The following is an 11,318-nucleotide window of genomic DNA, read 5'->3' on the forward strand; positions in this document are numbered from 1 at the left end:
CAGAGATTCAAACTCAAGTTCCCTGGTCACCCAAATCTTTAAAGTTCCACCTGGAAAGCAAAACACCCAGCTGTGTTTTTTATTTCTAGGGTGCTTTTCAAGTTTTTCTACCCAATTTTCATATATTTTTTATATAACTATATCTAGATTGCGTCGAGTTTAACGGATGCTGGAGCACCATTACATTGGGCATAGGTCCGCCCCTGCAGCAGACTAGACATCAAAATTTATTGTATATAATCTTCTTTCAAGGCACACAAAAGAGGAGCTCAATTTTAGAGCTTCAGCTATTACTACACAATCTTATACATAAAGGCCCAACAAGAAAAAAAATTATTTTTTGGGCCTTTATCGTGGATGAACGACGTTCTAAAATTCAGAAATTTAGTGGGCATCTTTGAGGCCTTTCTCAATATCATCTTCATTGTATGAGCTCAAAGAAGATGGGCTAATAGAGAGAGTTTTCACTAGTTTCTCACTATATTGACGAACTAAATATGGCTTGGGAAGGCTTTTCCCTTTTTGGAGATTTCCACTATTGCCATTCTCATGGGCTTCATCAATATCTTTCATGTAGATTCCTCTTGTTACTAAGTTGCTTGAGCCTTTTTCTTCATTTTCCTCTGTGGATTGGGTTGGGGTGGACTTGTAGTAGATGAAGTATAGAATTAGTTGGGCCGCACCCAATATGAAGCCTATCCCATTTGGCACCTGAAAATTGGTGGAAGAAAACAAAATTAACAGTAACAACATACCAGTATAATCCCACAAATGATAACATTCCTCACACAGGCGTCGCATGAACCCGACCGGCCCAAACAGGCACGGCAGGGTCTAAAAAGACGTCATAAGTGATGAAAATAGAAGTATTTATCAATATTCAATATAAACACAAAATGCGATAATATTTCAATACATACCACATTGATCGGAAATAATGGGACCAACAATAAGTGGCTTATAAAGGAGGTGATTTTAGAAGTGAAATCCAATAGAGGATCATTGCACATATGTCCTAATTCCAATGGTTCAAACTTTTTAATCTATCTATTCATTTTTGCATTTTCATACTATTTTTATTAATGATATATTGTCCAGGTAATTTTGCGCGTCCTCAATTAATATATACTTTACACGCATAAGTACCAGATAACCTTGTTTACCAAAATATAGGGAGATGGAAAGACACAACCTAATTTTTTTTTTCTGCTAGATAATTTGAACCTCATCTCCCAAAACCTTTCCCATATTATTGATCATTAAGCTACACCATTCATTTTCTACTACTTTTGGTCGCATCATGACAAAAAAAATATATATTTGAATTTGGTAAAAGATATTGTACCCTAGAAAATTCAGGGGGTACTCTTATATATATCCATGAGTGTCACTTGTTTTAGTTGCGTTAATTCATTCCCATTTTATGTGGTTCATGACTGATCAAATATATGCTAGATATATTAAAATGAGTGAAAATTAAAATTAGGGGGAAAATAAAAAAGAAGAACAGAACAAAAATTTAATAAGAAAAAGGAAGCTGAGAACTTACCCCAATATAATAATCTTTGACAAGGACTGCATAACCGGTCCATACCCCTCCGTTAAGGAACTGGAAGAAGGAAAGGAAAAATGGCATGTACTCCACACTCTTCATCTTTATCACAGTTTTCTGTGTAGTGTGTACCATCCACAGTTGAATTAATTAACAAAAACTTCAATATCAATTTGTTGAAAATAAAATTTAAAAAGAAAATAGCTTATATATATGACAATGTAAGATTCTTTTTACATTATTCGTAATTTCATTAACTTTAACTTGTTATAGTATTTAGCCTTTCACATTTTCAGGTTTATTATTAATTTAGTCTTTATAACGGTTACCTATAATTTTATTTTCTGTAAAAGATGAGAGAAATTACCGTAGCTGCTAGAGGAGATGCATACATGCCAATATTCAAACCAGCACATAAAAGTCCGACTAATGTCAAGCGAGTGGTTCCATGCACGGCAAGTAAAGTGATTGCTATTACCACCCCAAGGAAAGCTATATCTATTATTGCCACCAGTTTAATTGACTGAATCTGGAAAAAAAATTAACTATTTTTAGAAGTTAAAATGAAAACAAATAAAGAGAAAATTGAAACTTATATATACTCCATTTACCTTAAGAGATTTGGGGGCATAGATAAGAAAGAGAGTGACATATATGATGTGAAAGAAGGCACCACTACCATTGACTGTGACCACTAGCAAACCTCCAGGCTTGAGCAACCCATAAAATGCCCACAAACTTGTGCTCAGTAATGTTGTGATGTATGGTATCCCTTTAAAATCTTCTGTTGATTTCTTATTGATTATCCTTTTGAATGTTTTTCTGAAATATAATAATTCAATTTAATTAACAATCATTGAGAATAATTAAATAATTAAAAAATACATTAGCCAAATGCTATTATAATCATCGATTAGAAGATGCAAAAATAGTTGGTAGAATTGAATGCTGAAAGTATGAAAAAAAATATACTAGTAATTTATATAACTAGTTAATAGATTATGCTCTTGCTAAACTATCTACTCGTTACGGGATCGTGTCAAATTAATTAAGAATACAAAATATTAGTTAATTAAATAAAATAGAAGGAAAAGAGGGATAAGTTACTAGTACCTAAAAAAAAAAAAAAAAAATGTTGGTAAAGTAGTTTTAGCATACGGCTGTTATTAATTAAATAAATCAGGAGAGGGAAAACCTATGACTTACATTGGAGCAGCGAACATAAGTATGGAGATGACATTCCCTGCAGAAACATGGGTGTAAAAATCATTAATTACCACAATATTTCTCTGAGAAGAACAACATTATTTCATATTAAAAAACTAGAATATTGCTCATTAATTGTTCAACTTACACTTTTTGCATTTTAACGATTTATTAATGAAACTTACCAATTATGCCGAGGATGAAGCTGAAGTTATCCATGAAAGAACTAGAAGATGGACAAACAAACGATGAAAGTAGAAAGCGGAGCTCTAATTATAGTAACAATTACGTGAAGGAGAAATTAAGTGAGAAAGAAAAAGTAGTGGATGAGGAATAGAGTTAGAGGGGAGGGTACAAAGAGAAAGAAACTACTAGTAGATGGAAGCCATAAATAATGCTGGCAAAACCCAGAAGTTGGCTACTGATGATCCAAAAGGTCCCAAATATATGAGCGAGCGATATTCAATGTTACTAAAACAGGACATGTGAGCCTCTGTTGTTATTGCCTTAATGTTACTTCTTACTATATTTGGTAACAGGGTCGTGACCGATGCCCATTAGAGACGAATTCATAATTTAAAGTAGACTTGTTGCTATTTTTATCTTACTGTTGGATTTATTGTACATTTTGAAATTTGATATAAGTTCAGAATTAATAGTAAATATTTTGTGATTCTTCACACACACACACACACACACATATATATATATATATATATGTTTGTATAAAAACATTATACTTAGTATTGAATTTTATAAAAAATGGAGAGTCTTGGAGTAACGGTACAATGAATTTCATCTGACGACCTATAGACTATAGTTAGGTCACAAGTTCCAGTTGCGGAATCAACAATTAATACTTGCGTCAAAATAGATTGCCACATCTTCTTTTTTTTTTTTAATTACATAGGGAGTAGAGAAAGGGAAATCTGAACCCCTTAGGTCTCTATCTTTAAATCCGACGAAACACGGAACATTTCATGCATCGGCTGCTTTCGTTTTTTACTATATTTAGCTAAATTAACCCATAAAACGCATATTTCAGACCATCACCTTTCATTTTCAGAGACAACGAACTTTGTACGTCCCTTCTTTTAATCGTCCACATTTTTCATTTTTGTCATGGCTGCGGTTATTATGATGACTCCTAGTGAGATTTGGATTCCGGCGTTGAATATAAAGCGTGCGAAAAGTGTTATCGGATGGTAAGCATAACAAGTGGGTCCCACATATGGATGGACGTAGTATTTGTGATGTTTGTATTTGGCCAAATACATATGCACGCATCCTTTGTAAGGATTTTTATTTTGACATCTCAATTGGAGTTTGTTCCTAAAGTAAGCATAAAGTGTGTCTACTGAGCACTTTCTCATAATCACATTAAGGTGCGTGTGTTACGCACACTGCAGATTTGGAAAAGTAACAAATGAAATTAAAACACATGGCGTTTAAACCCCACATATTTAAAATAAAAAAGAATTAAAAATCCCACCAAAAAAAAAAAATCTATTTTCACTTCAGACCCACCCCGGTAATATCATCTTCCCACTGCCTCTATTACCTTGTCTTCCCTCCCCAACCCCCACGTCCACTAGCCATTTTCGGTAGACTCTATTCATTCTCTTTGTGATGCTATTAACTAAACTATTATTACAAATCAACCATTCCATTGGAGCAAGATGTGCAGAAGGACTTTAAAGTAGACTTATATAATTACCTAATTCTAGGTAGTAAGCAGCGGTGGAACCTAAGAAAGAATGTGCGTTTATCTCTTAAAAGAATATATGACGACCTTACAAAATCAATCTTAATTAACTTTTCATTTCATTATAATGAACTTCTGGATGACGAAAAAACCAACCCCTTCCTTTTACTAAACCATTGGGAGCACTAAATTATTTGCAAAATAATCTGAGTAATGATATCTTTTTCAATACCAAAAAGACTTGTTCCTCAGGGAATACCAGATCTGCTCCAAATATCTATTGCAATTGCAAATTGGAAAAATTGCCCGAAGAATAAGGGAAAGGGAAAGGTAAAGGGTAAGGGTGATTGTATAAATGGCGGCTGAGAGATAAAGAGAAAGGAGAAGAAGAAAGAAAATAAAACTACATCTTTTTGTTACTTTTCATGCTCCCTAGAGTAAGTGTGCTACACACACTATGCCACATCAGTAATTTGTGCTCAATAGACACACTTTATGCTTACTTTAGGTGTCAAAGGAACAAGTTCTAATTGAGGTGTTAAAATAAAAAATCATAATAAATTTAAAAGGTTGCTTATGTATTTGGCCTTTGTATTTTCTTATACTAGTTAATTTGTAATTTTTGAAAGACTAGTTTCAGCATACGTGCGTTGCACGTGTTAATAAATTGAAAATTCAATGCAAACAAGTTATCTAAAATAGCAATGATTAAAAAAATAGATGCAACATTCATTTATATGATAGAAAATTAATGTTTATTTTTAAATATTAGAAACATAATTAAATTACTATTTCATTTAGTGTGAAATTAATTTTAAAGGGAAAAATAAGCTAATGACATTTTGCTAAGGGCCTTTGTGCTTTATGATATACAAGGATACTCGATTGATTAAATAACTTAAAGTCTTTAATGTTTTTCTTGTAAATGTGTGAATGAGTTGAGAAATTGATGCAGAATTTGTTTGTTTTATACGTTAATAAAATCTTAACTAATTTCAAAGTTTTAAATTTTAGAAGTTTTTACATATAACAAAGAAGTTTCTATAAGGAAAGATTTAATAATCAAAATTTTAATCAATTTCAAAGTCCTAAATATTAGGAGTTCTACATCGTTCAGAAAAGGAAAGATTTAATCGCGTCAACTAATATAAGACGATAAGAAGAAGAATTTATTTTACACTAAATAAAATATTTGTTTAAATGGTGAAAATAAATATCAGAATCAATATTTTCTTTCTTTGAGCCGAGGGTCTATCAGAAAGAGCCTCTCTACCCCCCATGATAGGGTAAGGTTTGGGTACACTTTACCCTTCCCAGACCGCACGTGTGAGATTACACTGGGTATGTTGTTGTTGTTGTTTAAATGGTGAAAAAAATGTTATTATATTGATCATTGATTGAATTTAATAAAGGTTGAACATGTAAAGATAATGAATTAGTTGAAATAGTTATGTAATATTTATAATTATAGATATTTTATTATATAAGATACAAATATGATAGGCGAAATACATTGACAGCCCCTTAAACTTCTAAGCCAATTTCAATTAGACACTCAAAATATGGCCTGTTACAACTGAACACCTAAACACAAGATAAAATGTTCCTATTAGATACTTTCAATTTTGATTTTTTCCTGCATATTCTCAAGCATCTATTTCATAGATAAGTTAATATCGTAAAATATTTCACCTTCTTTGGAACAAGCCTAAGGGTTTACTACTTAGTGAGGCTAATGTCTATAATTAAAAGAGGTGACAGAATTTGAGTAGAAAGTGTCTAATAGGACAAATTAGTAGCAAATATAAATTTCCAAATATATTAATATATCTTGTGTTTAAAATATTAATTGTAATTACAATTTTACATAGTATGGTTGAAAGAAAAACATAGTATGGTTGTAACTTAATTTATATTTTTAAAATATTGTTAAATGAACATTATCATATTAGTTCAAACTTCTAAATATATATACTTAAAATTAAATCAAAACGTTAAAAGAAAAAAAAAAGAATATGCCTTGTTGATGTTCTTTGAGATATTTGTGATTTGAAATAATGTAATAAATTTTCTTGTTTTATGGCATTATGATTGTTGTATATAACTTTAAAACAAAGGATTACATTAGCAAATGTTTATCCTAGTTCAATTGGAAAAGATTAAAAAACAAAAAAACTATTTTATTAGGAATTTTTTTTTATTGTTATATAAATGACAATTAGTGATGGGGTTACTATGATCTTATATGTATGACCTATATATCAGTTAAAAAAGTACACAGGGTAATTCTATTTTAATTGATAAAATGAGATTATGAATAAAAGAAACTACTTCCCACTTTTTTTATTAGTTAAAGGGATTTAAAAGAAAAGAAACAAGAAAAGGTTTCTATAAAAATAATATTTTTATAAAAAAAAATGTGTTTAAAAGAAAAGAAATAACATGTTCATTAGGAAAAAGGCATTTTTGACTCAATTAAGTAACAATAGGGGCATTTTTGTTCAATTTCGTATAATTTTAGGGCATTTTTGGACCAACTAAGAATAAGAATTTTTAAATTTTGACGTCCAGAAGTATTTTTTTTAACCATTGGGTTATAAACGTTGGTCAAGTAAGGAATGATTATATAAGGTATATTTTATTTGAAATTGACTCTTAAATATTAGGACTTTGTACTAAATTTTAATTAATTTTAAAGTCTTAAATATTACAAAATATTATTAAATGACTATTTTGTCTATTGTAGAGTGTTTTAATGAAGGGTAAAAAGTTCAATCAACATTTTAAAGACCCTTCATACTTTTAATATTTTCATATACGCGATTTGCGCGTGACCAAAACGTATACCTCAGTTGACAATAAACACTACATAAAAAAAAATAAACTTAGCTATGATCTTCTTCATTTATCCGTTTGGTTTGCTAAATCTATGTTTGTGCGTTGCAGGTATATACTAAAATTTATATAAAAATGAATAATTCCTATTCGCATGTACACCAGTATTTAAATTTAAAATAATTGAATAAAGGTTGAATATCCATTGTTGTGTCAATATTTGGTATCCGTCCCAACTAATTTGTATTCCTGACACGTAAGGTCTATTAAAGGAGGAAGCGCTCTCATTCAAATATTTTTCATTTTCCATAAAGGAATCCTATGCGGCCCACCACATGAATAGTTAACTTAAATTAGTTAGATATTTGTTGTTTTCACTTCATATTCTAAACAATTTTAAAATTATGAGATCTCATACGACAAATCATTTTTTTTCTGTTTCTTCGGTGATATTTAAGATTGAAAGCAATTTGAAAAGAAAAAAAGGTGGTCTTTTGATTCAAAGATTAGTTAGATCGACAGTTGGCTTGCAGATTAAATCATTATGCAAACTCTCACCTCTTGGGGTTTTATATACTTTTTTATTTTATATAACTCCTCTTCTAATAACCAATGTATTTGTCACCCTTTCAACGTCATATTTTTTTTTTTTACTTTATTTATAGACACATATTAATTTTTCAAATCTTATTTTGATTTCATTCTCAATATAAAATAGCACTTTTATTAACTAATACGGTTGATGAACTTAGTTAGAAGAGAAAATTTAGTAACTATTTTTAATCAAAGAATGGGCAACTCGTGCTGCTTATAGCTACTGATAGTACTTTTTCCATCCTATTTTAACTGTCGCTTTAACTTTAAAAGATTGTCTCAAGATACTTGTCAATTTAGGAATTCAAGACTAAAATTGACAATTATTTTCAACTTCGGCGTTAATATTAACGAATTAGTTATTTTTAATATGCTCAATTTTCAAATAACGTCTAATAAGTAGGGGTAACTTAGTAATTTAAATCTTGTATATCTGTTTTCTTAATAAGTGTAAAAAAAACTAAAACGACAGTTAAAATGAGATGGACAAAGTAACAAAAAGTTAGAAAGTTAATCAATTTGATGATGTAACAATAGACTTTGTTAGAAAGTCTAATCAATTTGGTGATATGAAAATAAAACTAATGAAATAACATGTTGCAAATAGAGTAACTTAAAGAATAAATTAAATATGATTCACCCAAAATTGTCTAGAATCTAACCGGATGATAAATCACGGATATAAAACGTTGTTGCAACATCACAAAAGAAAAAAAAAAAAAGAGCCTAATAAGAAAATCAAATCATAACTTAAAAGAACAGAGTATAGAAAAAATTGGAATTTGATGGACCTAGAGATATGGTTTTTCCTGAAAAAAGCGGACAAAAATCAATTAATATAGGATCACGTTAAAGAAATATATAAAGGGTATACAATCAATTATGAAGTTTATTGAGTAAACTACCTGTCAGTTTGAAACTTATCCGGCAAGAGGTTTATGCGGCTTTACACACTTAAAAACAAGCAAACAACAAATATGTCATTAAATAGTTCAAATGGTATGCCATTAGATAGTTCAAAATCAAAGCCTCAAAAGTTATCGTCAAAACATTACTAAGTAATGATCGTAAAATCTGTAAATATTTATCATAAAAAAAACGCAATAAGTACAATATATAGAATTTCTGTTAAAAAATTAAATTGAAAACCTTGATGAGAAAAGTTATAGTTTCTCCATAGTAGCTGGGTGTAAGACAATAACAGAGTTATCATCGTTGACCGCCTCGTCTACTATGAGCTTATTCGCAGCTTTCTTGCACTCCAGAAAGCTGTAGAAAAATCCTTCCTAGCACTTTTTTCAAAACTTTGACTTTGATGTAGATTCTCTTTATTTGAAGAGTCTTTAGCAACTTTTCTGAAAATACATCAAATTCTCCACTATCTTGAGTTATGGCATCTTAGAAGGACAAGGTTAAATTGATTTTGCACATTCATCCGAACCCCGAACACTTGTGGTTGCGTAAGACGTCAAAACCTAATAGCAATTCTAAGTGTAGAAATGTTCCTATTTACAAATTCTTTATGGACAGACCCAAGCGTTATAGAATTTTCTGAAAATACATCAAATTCTCCACTATCTTGAGTTATGGCATCTTAGAAGGACAAGGTTAAATTGATTTTGCACATTCATCCGAACCCCGAACACTTGTGGCTGCGTAAGACGTCAAAACCTAATAGCAATTCTAAGTGTAGAAATGTTCCTATTTACAAATTCTTTATGGACAGACCCAAGCGTTATAGAATTGTCGTGAGATATTTTTTTTATGGACAATTCTAAGTGTAGAAATGTTCCTATTTACAAATTCTTTATGGACAGACCCAAGCGTTATAGAATTGTCGTGAGATAATTTTTTTTTTTTCAAAAAATAAAGTATGTGAAATAGTATAAAGAGAATTAAATAACACGATCCTACCACTTACCTCTAATTAAGCCGTTTGCCTTATGTTACTGGATGGGTTGAAAAAAGTTTCTATTGAGAATCTTGCGACTCAAATTAAATGTATTTTCTAGAGTTCTTGCTCTAATAATATCCATTGCTAGGAAAACAAAACAATTTTGGCTTAGAATTTTCTCACAATAACTAATATCATCCAAAAATAAATTAGTATGATGCACCCAAGATATCCAAGTGAAATGAAAGAAAAACAATATCTAATTAAGAATTAAGAGGTTAAGATTTAAGACAAGTCTTTCAAGTTTTAATTATACTATAAACAAAAGCTGGCGTGTAGTAGTACCTCAAAGATCCGTAGAAAAGCATGAGAGACCATAATCCAGTATTTCTTTTAGCCAAATTGTTGGCATGAGTCTCTGTGTGCAGTATGAGAGAAAAAAGAGTGGAGAAAAACTATTCTTCCTATTAAGGAACTACCACATGTATGTATATATATCAATAAGTATGTACATACAAGTGAAGATATACATGTAAATAGACTTTTGGCGATTTAAAAAAAAAAAACTCTAACCTCTTAGCCTTCGAGCTAGGTGGCAAGGTAGAGGAAATCGCCGGAGCAATAGAATTTGTGACATGAATCAGCCAATCTATGAAAAAATTAAAAAATAATCAGAGCATTAACCAAATATTTATCGATTATATGCAATTTAAACCCATGTAAATTATAAAAGATTGTATAAGCTAAAAATAGCACAATTTTAAAAGAAAAAGGCTGTCGAACTATTTTTTCACCCATTGATAAAATTCCTTTTATAGATGTATAGATGCACTTCTAACCCTAATAGGATTTTATTTGCCACCAAAATATGAAAGTAGTACTTAATAACAATTATATTCCTTAAAAATTAAATATAAGGAAAAAAAATTGACCCTTTACGTTGCAAATTTTCCTTTACATTTTTTATTTTTGATGATTTAAAATTTTCAAATTATATATATGGAATGTCAAAGTGGCATATTTATGGTTGATTTCAAAATAGTACAAATATTAGTTCATGTTGATTTTGTCGTTTTTTTGGACTTCAATAGTTTACGGGAGATCTAAAAGAAAGGCTAAATATTATGAAGTTTTTTAAGTCACATGGAAAGTACTCTGAAAAGGGACACAAAGGCAAAAGAAGAAGAAAAAACGAAGGACTCCTATAGATGTTAACTATTTGAGTGTTTTAATTGTACTAATCGAATAATTAAAGTTTCAATTTAATTATTCGATTTCTCAGGTCCTAAATATAAGGATAGTAATTTATATAAGGAAATAATTAATAATTAAAATTTTAGCTGATTTCGAAGTCTTAAATATTAAAAAAATAATTAAATTATAATTATATAGTAAATGACAATTTTATCTATTGCAGAGTCTGTCAATGAAGGACAAAAAGTTCAAATAATATTTTTAAGACCCTTCGTACTTTTAATATAGTATAGATTAGCTTCCGAAAGAGTTTTTAGATCATTTTGATAAACGTAATG

At 30.0% G+C, this 11,318-nt stretch overlaps 1 protein-coding gene and 1 long non-coding RNA gene across 2 annotated transcripts; both read right to left on the bottom strand.

The window, feature by feature from the left end:
- Positions 1-214: 214 nt before the first annotated feature.
- LOC132645984 (bidirectional sugar transporter SWEET16-like) lies at positions 215-3,186 on the bottom strand. Its single transcript, XM_060363281.1, has 6 exons — positions 2,944-3,186; positions 2,759-2,795; positions 2,164-2,374; positions 1,920-2,081; positions 1,550-1,669; positions 215-711 (listed from the first exon to the last, which is right to left on the bottom strand). The coding sequence occupies exons 1-6, from the start codon at positions 2,975-2,977 to the stop codon at positions 385-387; spliced, it is 891 nt and encodes a 296-aa protein (XP_060219264.1). The 5' UTR covers positions 2,978-3,186; the 3' UTR covers positions 215-384.
- Positions 3,187-8,496: 5,310 nt separating this feature from the next.
- On the bottom strand, positions 8,497-10,399 carry LOC132600092 (uncharacterized). Its single transcript, XR_009567118.1, has 3 exons — positions 10,132-10,399; positions 8,798-8,845; positions 8,497-8,701 (listed from the first exon to the last, which is right to left on the bottom strand). It is a non-coding gene; the product is annotated as an uncharacterized LOC132600092 (long non-coding RNA).
- Between the last annotated feature and the right edge of the window lie 919 nt (positions 10,400-11,318).

The sequence above is a fragment of the Lycium barbarum genome, chromosome 6 (genome assembly GCF_019175385.1).
Source record: "Lycium barbarum isolate Lr01 chromosome 6, ASM1917538v2, whole genome shotgun sequence".
Taxonomy (NCBI): domain Eukaryota; kingdom Viridiplantae; phylum Streptophyta; class Magnoliopsida; order Solanales; family Solanaceae; genus Lycium; species Lycium barbarum.

What these genes read in the sequence shown, in the direction of transcription:
- LOC132645984 (XM_060363281.1), bottom strand. Translation starts at nt 2,977, where the DNA reads ATGGATAACTTCAGCTTCATCCTCGGCATAATTG. An exon ending in CATCTCCTCTAGCAGCTACG is followed by an intron (nt 1,670 to 1,919) that starts GTAATTTCTCTC and finishes CACACTACACAG; the next exon opens with AAAACTGTGATAAAGATGAA. An exon ending in TCAAAGATTATTATATTGGG is followed by an intron (nt 712 to 1,549) that starts GTAAGTTCTCAG and finishes ACCAATTTTCAG; the next exon opens with GTGCCAAATGGGATAGGCTT.